General features: G+C 33.5%; 2 protein-coding genes across 3 annotated transcripts in view; one reads left to right on the forward strand and one right to left on the reverse strand.

Moving 5' to 3' along the window:
• Nucleotides 1-5,268, forward strand: part of LOC133202544 (uncharacterized) — a 38,667-nt gene extending 33,399 nt beyond the window's left edge. Inside the window, exons 44-46 of the mRNA XM_061338381.1 lie at nt 4,360-4,508; nt 4,730-4,756; nt 5,095-5,268. Coding sequence (XP_061194365.1) covers nt 4,360-4,508; nt 4,730-4,756; nt 5,095-5,120 — 202 coding nt within the window. The 3' untranslated portion in view covers nt 5,121-5,268. The remainder of the gene's footprint in view (nt 1-4,359; nt 4,509-4,729; nt 4,757-5,094) is intronic.
• Nucleotides 5,269-11,326: 6,058 nt separating this feature from the next.
• LOC133202627 (collagen alpha-1(XIV) chain-like) lies at nt 11,327-14,662 on the reverse strand. Of its 2 annotated transcripts, none has more exons than XM_061338476.1 (3): nt 14,390-14,662; nt 12,319-13,353; nt 11,327-11,992 (listed from the first exon to the last, which is right to left on the reverse strand). In XM_061338476.1, the coding sequence occupies exons 2-3, from the start codon at nt 13,331-13,333 to the stop codon at nt 11,982-11,984; spliced, it is 1,026 nt and encodes a 341-aa protein (XP_061194460.1). In that variant the 5' UTR covers nt 13,334-13,353; nt 14,390-14,662; the 3' UTR covers nt 11,327-11,981. The 2 variants fall into 2 exon arrangements, with proteins under 2 accessions (XP_061194460.1, XP_061194461.1); XM_061338477.1 differs by having other exon boundaries at nt 12,319-13,345; nt 14,375-14,466.
• Between the last annotated feature and the right edge of the window lie 4,860 nt (nt 14,663-19,522).

Below are 19,522 nucleotides of genomic sequence, written 5' to 3' on the forward strand. Positions count from 1 at the left end.
CTACATGTTACTTTTCAAGGACATAGCATCGTTTTTGAAAAGGGGGGGGGGGGCAGCCAGAGAAAAAAATTAACTTACCTGAAAAGACTTCACAAGCAAAACCAAAATCGGAAAATAGCCCAGAATCCTATTTCCTGGCGGAAAGGGGTGGGGACAACGGGACAATACTGCAACAAAAAGTGGGGGCCAACGGGACTTTCAATGAACATTACTAAAGTAAAAAATTAGGTCTGAAAAAAGGGGGAGGCTGATGCTACGTGCCTGCTCTTATAGCTCATGCTTTATTTGATCTGCAATATCATAAGTTTGCTTGATTGAATATCTCGGATTCTCTCTTATCCTTTCTACAGCCTTTTAGTTTGACCAACTATGCAAAAGAAGAAGGTATGGTTTTATCTTTATTGTGCCCTAAAAATTTAATGTTTTCAAAAAGTTTTGAAACTGGCTTAAATATTAGTTGAGTATATGACTGTAATAAATCAGGAAAGAATATAGCATGATGGAGTACCATTCTGGATATATGACGTCATTAATTTGATGCATTTCTCTATTTTAAACAGAAAAAGCCTCAAAATGACCCATTTCAAGGGTTATTTTCCTTAAGAAAATAGTGTCCACAGCCGTCGCCCACGTTAATTTTTAGATATGTTGTGTAAAATTCTTTGAAAAATCACATATCTCAAAATTTTTGTGGGCGATGCCTGTGAACAATATCATCTGAAAGAAAATTCCATTGAAAATTGATGTCTTCTGCAACTTTTTAAGAAAATACGGGAAAATGCACAAGTTTATGACGTCACAATTAGCATTTGGAAGGTCATGTGAGAAAAAAGATTTGTATGATCTTTCTGCATGAATTTCAATAATTCAAAAAGCATGAGTTTTTATTTTTTACATCACTTTTATTTTTAAAGAAAAACACAGGGCAAGATTTGTATTGAAACCGTACCTTGTTCTTTAGCCTTTTGAACAGTTGGCGTTAGGGCTTTCATACTTCACATCCGAAATTCTTTGTGACAAGACCTTTTCTTTGGAATAAATATTTTTGACCTTGTGACGTTCACCTTGGAGTTTGACCCACTTTTTAAAAAATCTAACCTTGGCAATACCTTTTGAACGGTTGGGACTAGTGTTTTCACATTCACAGGTGTATTCCTTGTGAAAACGCTGTTCATTGGATATCAACAATTTTTACTATTTGACCTTGACCTTGGAGTTTGACGTACTTTAAAAAAATTTAAAAGTTTTGACTTTTCACCTTTGACCTTAGAGTTTGACCTACCTTTGAAACATTTTAATCTCATTCATAACTTTTCAACGGTTGATGTTAGGGTTTTCGTATTTTTACGTGTGTTTCTTGTGACAAGACCCTCCCTTGAGTACCGACAGTTTTGACTTTTGTCCTTGATCTTGGGGTTTGACCTACTTTTGAAAAAAAAAGTTGACCTTTGTCATAACTTTTGAATAATTAACGCTAGGGCTTTCATATTTCAATGTCTATTTCTTATGACAAGGCATTCCTTTGGACATCGTTAATCTATCCTTGACCTTAACATTTGACTTGAGTATAAAAAAAAAAAAACCTTTGCCATGCTTTTCAATAGTTAGTCTTATAGCGGTTTCATATTTCACAGTTATATTCACTGAGGCGAGATCTTTCTTTGGGTAACATAATTTCTTATCTCTTGACTTTGACCTTGGAGTTGGATACGGATTTGAGAAACTTAAACCTTTGCCATAAGCTGCAATACCGGGGCATCAGTGTTTCACAAACACGTCTTGTTCAATATCCAAACTAGACAAAAACATTCACAATGAATCCTTAAATCATTGTGTGGAACCTGATAAATTATTTGACTCGATCTATGGTCTGAAAGAACATGGCTAACCTTATCCAGTCAATAACTCACAGATTGGGATTTTTCTTAACCAGTATGTGTTAAGGTCTTGATGAAAGGTCATTTGGATGAGTTTGGATGAGAAGCTTTAAATTCGTTACCGTCTTTTTCTAGTGAAACATTGTTGGTATCATGCAGAGTGTGACATGGCCTAAACTCAAGTTCAAGGTCACTAAGGATAAAATATTTTGACTGGATGTATGGACTGTATGAACATGAGTGAATTTGAGAAGTTAGTAATACACAGATGGGGTTTGCTCATAACCAGAGTGTGTCATGGCTTTCGCAAGGTCATTTGGACAAGTTCAAGGTCACATGCATTCCTTTATCGTCTTTATACTACAGAGTGAAACATTGTTAGTTGATACCTCTTACAAGATTGCTTATAACCTTATGATATGGTATGACCTTGACTCAAGGTCACTTCTTCCTGCCTGCAGCTCCAACGGAAGACCTACTCGTTGCTTTGCAACGAGCTCGGCTCTAGTTTACAATATACTTCAGCTGAAGAGGGCAATGGACAATTTTTGTGTCGCCTGAAGAGCAGAACGACACTTAGGGGTCACTTTACCCGGCGTCTGCCTGTCTACCTATCCATCCGTCTGTCACAACCGTATACAATGTTTATCTTTAGAACTGTAAAAAGTATGAATTTGATTTTTTTTTTTTGGTCATGTTTTGCATGGCACTATGGCTTTTGTGAAATATTAATACGATTATCGATCTCGTGACCTTTTACTTTAACCACTGACTTTTCAAAATAGATCATAATGCCGATACATCTATACAGCATATTTTTGGGACAGTTTGTGCTTTTTAGCATGTGCACTGTTTGTCATAACGTGAAAAATACCAGGTCTTAATTCTTAATAGCTGACCACTCTTAGATTTTTTTTTATATCTTTAATGATGCTATAGCATGTGACACATGGTTTCTATGGAAAACTCTAGTTTTTAGATGTGTACAATTCTGTTCAGAAGATGGCTAAATTTCTTATAAGTTATCTCCCTTTGTCTGCGTAAATGACATGTTCCTCATTATATCCTTGTAATTTACCTGTAAGTTCTTCAAACGTTCAAATGCTTTTTGACGATTTTGTACCATTCCTTTTTTTGGCATATTATGAAGCGATATAGAAAACTTAATGCACACAAACAAGTGGAATCTTTTGTCAGATATTGCTCCATAAAGTTTGTAATGTTACGTTGGAAAATACATGCTTGACCATAGGTTGACACCATAAAGAAATCAAAGTACTCAGAAGCACAGAGAGTCGGGTTCATTTACAGAATAGTGAACAAAGACTGTTATACATGAAACATTCATGTACATTGTAATAACAGATAAACAACAAGTTCAGACACTGGAAGAATATGTAACACAAAAATATATTGCATATAGTATAAATTAAAAATGTTTTTTTTTTTTTTTTAAAAATAAAACGTAGTTTGAATTTAACATTTTTTTTTATTGTTTCGGGTCTTATACCACTTACATAAGTAAATGAACATTGATGCGGAAGGTCAAACGTTTATGTACAGATGAGTCCTCAGCGGGGAGTTTTGCATCAAGGTGTACATCGGGTCACGTGCTCCCCGCATTAGTGTTAGCCACAACCTTTATTTATAGAATGTGACGCAGACAAGGAGACCTGGTGAAAACCTTTTTATTTCTAACAAATAATTAATCGAAGAAGAATGGAGAGAGTATAATACCATTAATGTTTTGTTGTTTTATTAAAAGAAAATTAGTTAAGTTAAATTTGTTTAATTTAGTGTTTGTATTGCCTCAAAGGTGGTTGAGCATACGTACTGTATTCTTACTCGTATTTGATTTGGCGGTGAGGAAGCAGCATTTCCGGTTGAACACCGTAACATAAGCCGGCTATTCCTCTACGAGCAATGAGTCCGGCTAAAAATCATGTCTGTCAATGTGAAAGTGGACTATTTGTATCCCCTCTGACATAGAATACATAATTTTGTTGTTTTTCACTGTCAATGTTCTGCAAATTATTGACAATCAATGTATTATGCATGCTTTAGAAAACCTGTCGGTAACATTTCTCTACCTATAGCCTACTATCTCCAGTTTATTATTAGTCCCCTACCGGTGAAACCGGAGGGGACTAAAGGTTTCCTCCGCATCTGTCCGTCAGTCTGTCCCACTTAGTTTTTCGCACTTTTTTTCTAAAGGCTTGCAGATATTGAGCTGATTTTTGGTATGTGAGTGTATCGTGATGAGTTACGGATCAAGTAATTTAGTTTGCATTTCGTTTCGCTTCGGTGATTTTTGAAGGAATTGCGACATTTTCAATTTTTAATGGGTACCAAATTACACTTGCCGGTAGGGGACTAGTATTGCTAATGCAAGAATCTCAGTATGCTTGTAAAAAATGACGTCAGTAAGTTGCATTTTCATTTTGTAGTCAATAGTTATTTCAATCTTACAAATTTATTTTAGTGCAATGCAAGAATTTACCGAGTGTTCAATGGATTTTATTACAAAAGAATCTGGTGTCCGATGTACTCCCGATCAAACTAACACAGCTGTGAAAACACTAGGTCCTGAACTGAAACAATACCTGAACATAACAAACAACCCTGAAGATTGTAAGTATGGAAATATCAATGTTAGAGATCTATTTTCTCATCATTTTATGCAAGAAAAACTTTACAGAATACATTAATAATTGATATTTAGGAATCACTTAAATGATATTTAGGGTTCACGTAATGAAAATATTGAAGAAGCAGCCTGAATTCCAAAAATACATTGTATATCTGACTTTCTACAACAAATCGTTCTTAATTCTGTGTTTGTCTTTTTAAAGGTTTTATTGATCTACAAACAAAAAAAGGTAATGTCCTATGTTAACTTCTGACTATCATAGATAAAAAAAAAAAAGTCTAACCATATTTTTTAAGCAAAGTGTAAATTGTAAGTAGTATATCTAAGATCTGAGATTAAACGCATCGTTATCTCCCTGCTTTATCTCATTTTGTCTTATTTTATCTAGACTAATTGAGAGAATAATGATTTGAATGCGAATTTTTACAGCTGACTCAGATGGATATTCATCCAATTAGGAGAATATGATGTGTCCTAGGAAAAATATACTGTTAAACAAATATTTTGTAATTGTTATATTGTTCTTTATTGTTGTATTTTGAATGTGATGCTTTATTGTTTCAGCAGAGATGACAACAACCATCCGACAATAACGTTATACTAAGCGTGGACTTGAGTTGCTTTGTTGCTCCTGAATACGCATCTATTTAATTTACAAAAAGAAAATGTATAATTATCAGTTAATCTGAAACACTTTATCTGCACAGCATATACTAAATTTTGCACTTTAAATCCATGAATACTGATATATTGTACCTAAATTCAATACTTACATGTATAACAGTTTTAATCCTTAACATCACATTGCTGCAGTTAATATATTCTCAGAACCTGAATTTTAATGAAACATTTTCCGAATTTACTTTCACATTCTTGAGATTTATCTCCCTTTAATTTGTGGGCGTAACGATAATTTTCCTCACTATACTAGTACCTGTAAATATTTTAGACCTCTAAATGCTTTCGGGTAATTTTGTACCCTTCCTGTATTGCCATAGTAAGGAGCATATACATTTATAAATAGTCTTCGATTTCTCCGTAACTGTGGGTTACGCCTGTTGACCCCAGCTTCAGCCTGCAAAGGGAAACAACTCTCGTAAATGTGATAGTCGTCTATTTCTCCGGAAAAGAAATACATTTTTTTTTTAATATTGAAGTACAGTTAATAATTATTCCAACACTCACGACACAGTATGCTACCTCACCATCATACTATTGTTAATATTTCCTACAGATTGATTTAAAATGAAATATTTCCAGATTTCATTTGAATTTCGATACCAGTATTCGAGTGGAAAGGACATTCATTCTATATCGAAGTTCGGCTTATCCAACACTCCTGACACTGTGTGCACAATCAAGCACCTTTACACTGCTGCAGTCAGTATATCCACAAAACATTTTAAAATTTTAAAGAAACGTGATTTGCAGTTTCAAGTTGATTACCAGTATCTCGTTGGATAACTAAAGAAATCCATTTTCATGTTGGAATATTGTCAATTTACATAAATTTCAAAACTCTGAAAATTCCGGGGGCGGACCTTTCTAACCCCCTCTCCCACCCCGCTAGATTAGCATGAATCATGCCTTTACAATTAAGGAATCACTGTCTAGTTAGTAGAGTATGCCAGGGACATCAACGATAGTTGGAAACGTGGGATAATTTGCATATTATAATATATTATAACATATTATTTGCATAAATTATCCCACGTTTCCAACTATCGTTGATGTCCCTGGCATACTCTACTAACTAGACAGTGATTCCTTATATTTCCATTGCATTGTGAAATAAAATTGTAAATTTAGATTTTAAAAATGTAGACTAATAGATTTAAGGACGTTCAATCCTGAGCTTTTGAGCAGATTTTGGTCTGGAGCTTTATTTCTAAAATTCTGCATTATTTTTAAGTTCTAACATTAAATCTGGATTCTACAATGCAAATTATACTATATCCAATGAAAAAAACGCGATTAAATCCCATTCAAATAGGATTAAGCCAGGAACTATATTTTGTGGCGGAAGATTTTTTAGAAGAAAATGATCATTTTTTCCCTTCTGAAATATATACAGTACTGTTAAGTTTTGATTCCTATTTTTCCCTGCTGGTTGCACACAGAGCTATTTTGTGCATTGAGATATTTAATGCTGGTTCTAAAATATTAATTAAATCAGTTTTTGCGAATTCTATCATCATATTGTGACAAATATGGAAAATATATTCTGAAACTCCAGGAAAAAATTGAGCCAATTTTATCATAAAATTAACAGTTTTTTAGTAATATCTAAAAATTAACATCATAGACCTCCACTTTTGATTTTCTTTCTGAATATTTAAGATAACTCTGATCAATCTACTTAAATTCAGCAAAAGTTTAAGACTTTAAAATATCTTTCTTGCTTTTTAAATTTTTAATGCCCGAAAAATGACATTTTGTGAGTGAAGAAAGGTCAAATAATTGATTATGCGAAGCAATTTGAAAATTTTTCTTTGTCACAATTTTAAAGTGTCTTTTTTAAGAGAGAATAATAGCATACTTTGTCCCATGATTTATTTGGATAAAAAAAATATTGGAGGGAAAACGTCGAAGATGTTATTTTTGATTAAGACACAAATTCAGTGCAAAAAGGTCATTTTAAATGTATTGTAGCGCCAAAAGAAGCATATTGACCCTCATTTTTTGTTTTGATTTTTAATTAAGCTATGTGTGTAGAAGCTAAAAATATACTTGACAAAAAAAGTTTAAGACTTTAAATATCAGGATCCAACGTCGTTAAATTACACGAGATCTCCCATGTCAATTTTATAGTCCCCACCCAGTGACGTCAAACACAAAGATTTACATGCATATTAGGCCTGGAATGGAAATATTATAGATAATAAACTTTTTTTTTTCTGTAATGCATGCATGTGTATGTAACTTGAGATGACTGTTAAATGTACAATACAGAGAATGAATTGTTGAATCATTATACGTAACCCCCCCCCCCCCAAAAAAACCCATTTGTTTTCGTGGGCGAAAACAAACATGTTTAGATCGGAGTCTGTAATAGTTTTAAATTTTCAAATTTCTCATTTCAAAATAATGGATTTACATTTACATTGGACATTAATAGAGGCATTCATATAACTAATCACTAGATCTACAAAACCTCATAAGTAGCTGGTACATCATCGACTGAAATTTGGTAATCGCTGTGTATAGATGCTTTCAATTTTATGTGGCTATGAATGTCTTTATATTTGTATACTATTTTGTTTTTAATAAATGTTTTAATTAAGTACTGCATGAATTGTTAAGTATCTGTCAGTGATTGAAATAGAACTAGGGACGGATTGGAATATATAGTGAACATGGCTACATGTACCTACCCGCTACCTACCCCCTACACAAATAAAACCGACCCTCACACTTACACACCCTCACCCCCCCCCCTTTCCTCCACAAACACACACATGCGATAATTCAAACCATGGCCCAGGGGTTTAGTTATGACCACAGTAAGAGATCAAAATATTTACAAGGAATGTAAAGAATTTTTTTGAATTCTTCGTTAAAGTTGTAAGACATTCTAACCGAAGAATTAAAATTAATATAGATGAGATTAATTGTAGATTCATGGTTGTCCAACGTGATTGTTGCTGTCCTGAATTACTTAAGAACGTTTAATTACCTGTGTTAACATACAAAAAAGGGGAGATGAAAGATAGTAAAATTTGTAGTTTCTGTAATTCAACTGAAGAGACAATTTATCATATGTGTGGGAATGTCCCATCGTTCAAGATCTCATCAATTTATTTTTTGAATTTTGTCAGACAAGGGAAATTGTCACTCCAAAGAGATCCTTGCTCTTTTATTTTTGGACTAGATCTTGATTCAAGCTGTAAGAATTTGTATTAGATATTCATGATTCTTAGATCCTACATATACAAAAAGCGATGTCTTAATGAAAAATTATTAATTCATAGACTATACTTATAGATATCAAAACTAATCTCTCAATTTTGAAATATATAGCACAGGCACTTGTGGACAGGACCCCCCCCCCCCCCCACCCCGGATATTCAACCCCAGGGCTTGTTGGACATTTTTTCACAAATTATATTTATTGCACTTATTCATCCTGTGTGCCACCGGAAAAATTGTGAAAACCCCAAAATAATCGTTCCACACAAAAAATGCCTCATTATACATTATATGTATAGTGGGGGTAAGATTGGGAAATTTGGCTGTTCATACTAAGAAGGGTCTTACATGGTTGTGACTTGCATGTCACATCTTGTGGCCTATTTTGTTTTGATGTGCCATCTTTTTGCTAACTTTTTCTTATGATGTTTTGATTGTCTTGTTTTACAGGTACTTTTTCCTAGTAATTTTTGGGGGATCAGACATTATCATATTTTACGTAACTGATTACCAAAACTTGTGAATCTGATCCCCTTCTTGTGTGTTAAATTGTTTATGTTTATACCGTCATTTTAATAAATGACATTATTCATCTCTATGAAAGTGTTTTATTTGACTTGTACAAAATTAGCAAAAACTAGCTGCAGTGAGCTTGCCTATAAGCATTAGAAGACATAAAGATTTTTATAAGATTTTTTATAAAGATTGGGAAATTTGGCTTTTCATACTGAGAAGGGTCTGACTGATTATAACCGCCGTGATCAAATCAAGGTTTCCAAAGACTTGGTTTTTTCCTCATTAGCTAATAAGCAGCATCTCTCCTCCTTCCTCTCTCTCTTTCTCCCTATTTCTCTCCTTCTCTCTAAATCAGCAATCAACTACAAACAAAAGACTTTTGTAGATTTACATTGTATGCTTTATGAAGCAATTGCTGATTTGTTTTTTGCACTTTATTGTAGGCATTTGTGAAAAAATAATAATAATTACCTGTAACAACATACAAAAATTCCATGTTTGCAGTCCTTTAATTCAAAATGACAATAAATGGGTAAAACTAATTTACCATTTAATGCCGCAATCTTACCACAATGATAAAGGCATACAATAAAGAAATGGAAAGATATTGCTTGCATGGCTATAAGTTTAAACCTTTGACAGATCATAAAAAAAATGCTCTGAATCTTGCTGCATCGAAATAGATAATTAATCTCCAGAATAAGATAATGGTTATCTCCTACATTTTTTTTAGGTCTCTGACTTTTACTCTCTTACGTTCGTAACTAAGAACGAGGGCGCTTTTGATTGGCATTCGGCAGGAATCTGGGCGCACTTGAAAAGTGAAAAATTTCATTGATCTGTCACATAAAATTTTAGCATTCTTTTGCTGTATTGGGTTCCTGTGGAAATGGAAATATTTTCCCGATATTGTATTTTGGTTTGCTAAAAAATAACTTGAAAATTGGCCAGATGAGTCATTTGGAACAAAATGTTACATTTTCAAACACGTTTTTCTAAAAATTTGCTACCTCTGGGTCATCTCTCCATGATTTTGAAACGTTATTTGTGCGCATTTTAATTCAAAGAAACGAACAAACATTTGTAAAAAATGGAGAGAAGACCCAGAGACAATAAAAAATGAACTTTTTCCAAAAAAATTCCAACGTGTAAATGCGGTGCTTCATTGTCGCTTTAAAAAAACCATAAAGTGTGTGGAGCGGTGATAGCTCAGTAGTATGCGTAACCCGTCCAGTGCAATGAAAAGTAAATATTTTTGGTTCGATCCTCGCATGGAGCGTTAATATTTTTTTTTTTGTACAAACAATCAATTCTTTTGTCAGTTTAATTTTATGTACTGATTTATTTTCAAATAGATAAATTCTGGTTCTGTTGCACCGAAAGCGAAAGCAATTTTTCCAACCTACTGACACTTTAATATATATACATGTAATTGCATTTAACTATACCCCATAGGTGTTTATTACTTATGTGAAGCGTTACTAAGTCTTACATGTAGTAATTATTAAAATAAGCGGACTGATATATTAAATTCGACACAGTATTTCAAACTAAATGTAACATTTTCCCATGTGCGTAACTTTGTAAAGTGCGTCCAGCTGTGGTCAGCCGACCAAATCGTAGACATTTAAACTATAAATGTTTCGTACGCCTTATTCCTGCAGATCACACGCCAAACACGCCCATCTTCTTTCTCCGCAATTCTATTTAACCTGTTATTAAGAGTATCAGATTGTATCCTTGATAAACATGATAAAAAGAAAAGCAAACTTTTATGTTATGTATACTTACAGGTGTACTGGATCGTTATGTCTCGTGCTCACTTAAAAAATAAAACGGAGAAAATTTGTCAAAATTGAAGAGGAACTTTTTACTCTTGTATTAACCAATCGAATTGGACTTGTTCTGTCACTGCGAAAAATTTCAATTCCCTGGGTTTGCGTGGGATTTCATGTAATGCATTATAATAATTTCTCGTTTAATTAAGTAGAATTGTATATTTTCAATTTTCTATTAAATACGAAGAGAAATGTGTACATATAATAACATAAGATAAATATCATAAGATTCCACGATCAAAAGCAGTTCCTATTACTTGTACAAAGATTGGTTCAGAGATTGTAAATGGGAATTGCTGTTGAGAGAACAGCAAAGCGCTTTAATTACAGTGAATAAACACACACACCATCTTTGTTCCAGACGAATTGAATCGCAAATAAGAATGTTTTTGGTATATTTTTATTTGCGTGTTATTGTTTGTTAAGAGTATTTGCAGTAGGTTCAAGTTGACTGAGTAATTGTGATTTTTTTTAGTGTAGCCTCTTAAAAACGCTTACCAATTGATCATGGTTTAAAGGATTTATAATTTACACTATTTAACAGCATCAACAATTTATTTCAACAAACAGCATCAATGAATACAATTTTTCATAGACTAACTTCCCCAGAGAACAATAAGTATTGAGTTTCCCCTACAAATGACTATGAAAAATTAATAATTACCAGTATATAAAAGTCATATTTTGCATCTCGCATGCCTCAAACGAGTTGTGTTTTCTATCCCCTATTAGCCTTTCTTCACAGAGATAGAAAACACACTTGTAAGGAGTTGAATAAAAATCATACATGTATCACGAAACATTAGAAATTCCTTATACCTTATTATAATGCAGTTTGCTGTCTAAAGTGCAGAATATTAACCAATAAGTGAAATACAGTATATAAAGTGTAATATATATATATATATATATATATATATATATATATATATATATATATATATATATATATATATATATATATATTCAAAGTAAATTGTACATGGAACAAGTTGATATTATTCAAGGATCAGAATTCATAAATCAATTTTTAAAAACTAAATGTATTTTATAGCACTACTCCAATGGTATCTTCCGTGGTTGTTTGTAGCAAAAAAAGGACTTCAAGAATCTCCTAGCTGCATCTCAAATAAAATATTGATGTAGAAGATTGTTCTTTTCCCGATTATGAACCTGTTGTGGTAATAATCTTCAACCAAAAACTGCAATCGAAAAAAATCAAGTTTTGAATATGTATGAAATGTCTCGAAAAAAGACCTTTTCATATCAAAACTCATTAAATGTAGTATTCGTTTGTTTACTGGTATTTATTCTTAATTTAAATGTTCTTTTTTAAAAACTAGAATGCCAATCATATTTTTCGTGCAGAGACGAATGGATTTGATTGATGTGTATGTTAGACATTTTATGTTCAGGAAGGAAAAATGTTTGTTTCTAATTAAAGCTATGCATACATGTAAGACACTGCTTAAAATTTGGGTCAATGAAGGCGTGTTTTTTTTTAGAGTGCGCTGTAATTTAAACTTACGCCTGCTAAGCAATCCCCCAAATCCTCCACGACTCTGTTGTTGGATTGGTGACGTCAGTATCGGTGGCTGAAATCCTGTGAAACTCCCTAAGCCAGGTAATCCTCCAGGAACGGGTCCCATAAAGCCCCCTACCGGTCTTCCGTTCATGTTCATCGCCATTTGAACACTTGGGGGGAGATTGGCAGCATCTACTATGGTGACCTGTGGCCTCCCGATTGTGTTCATATTAGGAATTCTCGTGTTAGGGTTACCAAGGTTTGGGTTACCAAATTGGTTTTGATCAATGTTAAGTCCATCTCCGAAAGGAGTGCCAGCAAAAGGATTATTGCTAAAAGCACTGAAATCGCTGGGCCCTTGTCCCATGGCGTTCACGTTAAATGTGAGCATATCATTCCCTGGTGTTCCGAACTGTTCGAATCCTCCACCCGGTCCCCTATTGGGAGGGAGCCTGGGTCCCTGATTGGTGAAACCTGGACCTGGAGGACCTCTATTTAGGAATCCTCCTTGTGTACCTCTTTGGGCAAATCCATTTTGATTGGGGAAGCCGGATTGTCCGTTACTGTTGGGGGATAAGCCGTTCACCATGGGACCAGTCAGTCCAGGGTTACGATTCTGCATCTGAGATCCGCCTACTGTTAACCAGCTTTCCTCTGGAGTTAAACTATTTACTCGGGAAGACTGTATACTTGTTTGAGAGAATTGGGTTTGAGGTGGTTGATTTTGATTTTGTGTTGGGAAGGCTAATTGGTTTCCCTGTTGCTGTGGGTTACTAAACATGGGCTGGTTTTGCTGTTGTTTCCCTTGGGAAGCCATCATTGGTGATGGTGGAAAACTGTTCCCCGATGCCTGATTTGAAAATGCCAATCCAACGGGAGCTTGCGTTGGGCCACTGGAAGGCTGATTTGCATTAAAATTTACTCCACTAAAGTCAAATTGTGATAAGTCAAATTCTTGTCCTTGTCCACATACCACAGCCATCCAAAACAAAAGAAATGCTATCCGTATTGCTATCATCTCAGTAACTTAGTCAAAAGCTGAAAAAATTAAACTTTATTAAAACTTTATTTTTCTAAATCTATATTCGAAATGGGTTATAATTGCCCTCTTTCTGAAGTGATAAATAAAGTTAAGAGGTATCAGTAAATCGGTTATTTCATGTTAAAATCTTCGTTTCTCCTGTTTCGTGACAAGTGATTAACTGTAAACGAATGAATAACATGGATCTTTAGACTTCGTAAATATCCTGGGGGCAAAATGCACCCTATATTGCTATGATTGATCTACCCATTTATTCATTACATATCCATATATTTGTATTCTTCCGTTTTGATTTCATTTTTATCAAAATGTAAGTGTATCCTTTAAATGTGTGTGTGTGTGTGTGTGTGTGTGTCGTAGTCGTTGTTTTGAGAACATCTATGTATGCATTTGAGTCCAATCCTTTTTATCAGTTACAGGAAGTTTTTATAATTTTGTGTAAAGTCAGGTATTGTGCTTTGAATATCGCATCTTTACTTCACCATTGAGTATGACATAACTAAATACTATCGACGTATTTATCACAGGTTTATATTGAATTGCAAAATGTAACCCATCAATTGCACCTGGCACAGTTGTCAAGGCAAATACGACTCGTTTAATTCTATCTTAAAACTTTTTCTTATATTTCCGACATTTGTAAATAGTATTAATCATAATTTTTACAAATCGTTTTGTCTAGAATTTACATAGGTAAACAGCATAAATTTAAGTAAAACGTAGACTGAGCTCTTGTAAAATGACAACTTTAATTCAAGAGAAATGTTCCATTATCGAGGTTATACTCACTGTAAAAAAATCTGATATGTGTATTGGTTGTCATACCTCTTTCTTTTCATATATTACAACCCCCTTTCTTAATCCCTAATTCATCGGTCTATACAAATTAAGCTGAAACTTATTTTTTACAGGGACAATAAATAAATAAGTGAATAAATAAATTAATAAATAAAACAGTAAGTTTTGAAATCAATAAGTCTAGGGTAAAAACCATTAATTTTGATAATATATATTAAGAAGTAATTGTCTTACCTTTTGTTATTATGTGTTTATGACAGATTATATTCTTATCGTTCTTTTTAAAGTTCTGAACAGAATCAGTTAATGTTTGACTTTAGTACCACCTTGCTGTCGTGTTACTGTGTGCCCTGGGCAATGACGGAAGTACTAATCAAACGGGTCGTCTTTGTATCGACAGATGAGAAAACCAATCGGTAAACGATGGCTAATGCCAAACCTATAAAAACATGACTACCAGCGGTGTCATAACACACCGTGTGCACACTGATTCACCAATAATGATACCCCTTTTCATTGATATTTCACCTGAGTTCGTCGCATGCTAAAACTAGTTGACCATCCAAAATAACTACACACAGAAGCTTATTTTTCAGTGATTATCGCGAATTGATCATGAATATTTTATTAATCATTTCTCCATGGTTCTTATCAGTAGGAAGCAATTTAGTAGGGGGTGGGAAAGGCACCATCAAGTAAAAAATCCTTGATAAGCAAAAAGAAAAATATATATATTATTTTAAAAAAGTAATAAAAATAAATAAGGTCATCAGACGGTATAATTGAGGGGCACAAGCAAAAAGTAGGTATTTTTAAAGTTTAGTATATATCGGGAAAAAATATCGGAAAAAGTATTTGGAAAGGGGTGGGTCTACGGCCATGCTTATTGTTACGTTTTTTGTAGTTCAAGGGGGAGGGATGAGAAGCTGGCATTGGACACAGATTTGAAATTAAAATTTTCTAAAATTTTGTATAGTATTATTGCTTGTATGTTGTTAGAGCATTTCTCACAGAAATAGTCGCCCGCGTGGCGCAGTGGTTAGAGCGTCTCCTCTAGAATCGCGAAGTAAGGAGTTGATCCTTACGTTGCGGGTGGGACGTGGAGACGTGGTCGTATAAACCGAGGTCCCGTGTCGCAGTAAGTCCGAGCACGAAAAAGATCCCTCACTGCTCAATGGCCGTAAGTGCCGAATATAGGACAAAATTTGCAGCTCTCCACCGGCAAGTGGTAGCGTCTCGATATGAGTGAAAAATTCTCGAGAGGGACGTTAAACAACATACAAACAAACACACAGAAATATTATAAGATAGTGTTTAGAAACTTCTTTTTCCTAGAAAGTATTAAATCTACGAATTTTGGGTAGCGTTACAATTTACACACATCATTGCACTGTAAGTAAACATTATAACTATCCTTAATACATGTATGTAAGGAGAAGGAAAATTTGTTGTGTTATAATTGGGTACAGTCCACTAATTGTTTTCCCATAGGCGGCAATGTTAACGTTTCTTCACATAGCAATGTCCCTAATTTTCGTTCAGCAGTGAGTGACCCCTCAAATCAAAGCACATCAAGTTGTCTTTCCTTGGTTAAAATCTCGAGGTGGCATGTCGGATTCGTTTTCCGGCAAAATGCGTCTGTCTGCGTTAACCTCTGAAAATGAAAGTGAAAGTAGGGGAATTCCAGACTTCTCACTGGTGTTATAATACATCAAATAATTCTGCTGATCTTATTGATAAATTATATCTGCCAAGCTTTTTTGCAAGGGAACATACTCCTTATCAACAAGTATGAGGCTCAGTTTAATACATTATCACAGTTTTTTTAATTCAGGTCTGCAAATTAAGGAACTTGTATTTTTTCTGCACTACTTTCTTCCCCTACCGATTCTAAAAATAATTAGAGGTATGTACCCAATATCAAAAAGTATTTTCTGGATTTTACAACATTTTACATCATAAGTCATACTACAGTCTATGTAGTGACACTATGCCAAATTTCAGGAAAATTCAATCATTAATAAAGATTTTACAGCATGCACAATTCTATATGCAAAATCCTTTAAAAATGCTTCCATCTAGCCACAACTGCACCCACATTTTAAGTCATCGGTTAGCCTATTAATGTACTTATACCACTTTTATTCTCTTTCATGACTTTAAATACATCAAGCAAAATTACAATCAAGCACTCATATGGGTCCATTTCTCTTATTTCAAAAAATCAATGCATTTTCGCACAAAATTTGATCATCCCTCATCCTTGAATTCATTGTTTCTCCATGATAGACAAAAAAATTAAGTTTACAAATACCCCAAAAGTAGTAAAAATAGGAAGTACTGATTATTTCCTGTCCATTGATGTATCATTCAAGAAAATTGGTGTAGGAATAAAAAAGTTATAAGCCTATATATTCTTGTGTACATTCATCTGTTTCAAAGCAATTTTTACGCCAATGCAAGTTCACTCATCTATGACGTCATAATGTCATCATAATAATGGATTGCTTATTACACATGTAGTGTTACTTTTCCCGTACTTTTAATTAAAGATGAAATTAGAACTAAAATATTCATTATAACTCTGAAATAATAAAATACTTGCATGAGCAGATCAAATAAATAGTCTACAGAAAATGTTTTGTTTCCATGGTAACCATTTTGTAATTTGTAGAAAAATGAAAGAGAACTTTGAAAATTTTTTGAATTTCCTTACAATTTGCTCGTTTTGACTGACAAATATTAAAGAAATTTTAACTCTTATATTTTTTAATCTTAATATTTTACCATACACAACACTATGAATGTTAAATATTGTTTTGAAATTCTTTTCAAATTATATTAGCTGTAAAATATATAGCATACATGTACAGATTAGTTTGATGGTCACTTTCATAGCTCAAATATTCATCTAAAATCTACATTTCCAAGCTTTAACACCCCCCCCCCCCCCCCCCACACACACACACACAAAGAAGCTTTAGAAAATTCAACTTACATATTGAAAGTACTGCCATCATTTTACATGTGAAGACTCAAGATGTGTTCAAATGAGTTTGTTTTTGCTGACTGATAGCTTTAAACACCATCTGCATGAACCTCGAAGTTGTCCTGTATCACCATGAACCTAAAAAAAAAATCAATTTAAAAAATGGTGCAATAATTTATCAGCATCAAAAGCACCTAAAACATTCACAGACAGACACCAAACACACACAATCCTACCACATTCCTTTTATACCCATAATCTAATATCAGTTGAAAATTATGAATTTGCACTGATTAGTCTCAACATTGTTAAATTACATGTAAATTAATAATACAGGTAAAAAGCATGTTTACTGACAATAATTATACATTAGACAAATACATGTAATGCAGTTAATACATGTAAAATATAAAAAATGTTAGTGTGCATGTTCACACACACACTGCTTAACTTCCACAGAACTGTTGCCTGACCAACTTCTTTGAAAGAATGCACATGTATACTATGTCCTCATTCATGTAATTCTATTCCATGAAAATAAAAGTTTTCATTTACAAATATTGTAATAAGGCATGGAAACCTTTTTTTTCTTTACCTCTTTCATAAAATGACAAGTGCATATCACCTACATACTACAAGACTCTGCACTAGGTAGCACTAAGCAGTTTCGATAACTTACTGCCACTCTACTTTCACTTTGACCTTGAACTTCACTGAATACTGATTCCGACCTCATTTGTGAATTTTTGTGTATTGAAAATAAACAATAGTGGTGGATGTACTTCTAAAATAACTGTTCTTTTTCTAAATATCTATTAATGGCTCTGGATTAATAAATTGTATAAAATCGATACATTTAATTTACATGCTACATGTACATGTGTACACAATGGAAGATATGAGCATAAGCTATCTGTTCCTAAGGGGGTAAGGGGGGGAGGGGGGCTATTAACAAATCAATTTTTTTCAAAATATGTATAAACAAATTAAAATGTGCTTCCTTCATAAATTTAAACAATTGGAAATGATAGTAAACACCGAGTTCAAAACAAAATAAAGATCTATGAGAATTTTCTCTTACCAATAGGCTCCACATATTGGAAAAAAACAATAATCCGGAGAGGAAATGTAAGAAAGCAAAACCAACTCACCAATATTGTCAGTCAGTGCTCAGTGATATGTGCAGGGTAAACAAATTGAACACTCCCGGTAAAACGACGTTGCGCACGGTGTTTGTACACATTGGCGTTACGTCAAAATAATTAAATTATTTAAAATTATTATCGATTAAATTATTAAAGTCATAACGTTGTAAAAACGTTATAATTGCACACTTAAGGACGTACAACACACCTACCACCCAAAAATTCCTGTCGTTTAATTTTCGCTATTTTTGTTTATATTATACTTGACTATATATACAATGCGTATGCACATTTTGGACAAAATCGTTCGAGTCGTATTTGGACAGGAAGTTCCAAAAGTTACCACCCCCCCCACCCTTTGGTTGTTCACGCGGAGAAGAAATTTTCAATCGGCTTTCTATAAAATCCCTGATTATCAAAAAAGTTCAGCTTGTCTGGCTGTCAAATATCATTGTCTCATTCATATAATCATTAACCACACAAATAAAGTATTTTTGTAGAGGTACACATCGGCAAAATATTTTTTGAAGAACTTAAACTGAAGACTGTGGTTCATTTAAGGGGAAGAAGGACCTTTAGCTGAAAAAATACTTGTCATTCATTTTTTTTTTTATATTTTGTATATTTCTTATTAAGTATGTCCCACATATCTTAAAGCAGTTATATCATTAGGTTTCTTACCTTATTTTAGAGATACTGATTGACAAATATTATGCCCTACAGTATCTAAGTGGAGTTTTAATTCTCCATGTTGTCGGGCTCATTACTCTGTCCATAATTGGATTTTTAAAGCAAATATAAAAAATATGTAAGTGAACGTGTATCTTTTAAAATATTTCAGAGTATGAATTGGGTTTAAAATTCGAAAAGGCAAGTTTCATCTATCACACTGCATCTGGATAGGGATAATTACGAACTTTTTAAGACAACTTAAACAACAAAAAACGTAATTTACAAAAAATCCTATCATTCAATATTTTTAAATTTACGTTGAAATGCAAGTCCTTCAAATTATTGATTAACTGTAAAAATTTCGAATGGTGAAGCTGACCTCAATATTGCACAGGACATCGTTGAAGACGACATAAGCAGGACAAAAACTTGTCATGTTTACATTTCTCGAGTACGGGAAAAACCAACTATGACGTCACACGTAAGCTAAATAAGCGAAATAAGATATACCTACATAAGATTTCCGTCATCAGCCATGCAAAAATAATTTTTGTGTTCCCC

Source organism: Saccostrea echinata, unplaced genomic scaffold, assembly GCF_033153115.1.
Source record: "Saccostrea echinata isolate AGI-Se365-2 ecotype Australia unplaced genomic scaffold, CSIRO_AGI_Sech_v1 ptg000047l, whole genome shotgun sequence".
NCBI classification, from domain to species: Eukaryota; Metazoa; Mollusca; class Bivalvia; order Ostreida; family Ostreidae; genus Saccostrea; species Saccostrea echinata.

Coding starts and splice junctions, on each gene's coding strand:
- LOC133202627 (XM_061338476.1), bottom strand. CDS start 13,333: ATGATAGCAATACGGATAGCATTTCTTTTGTTTTGGATGGCTGTGGTA.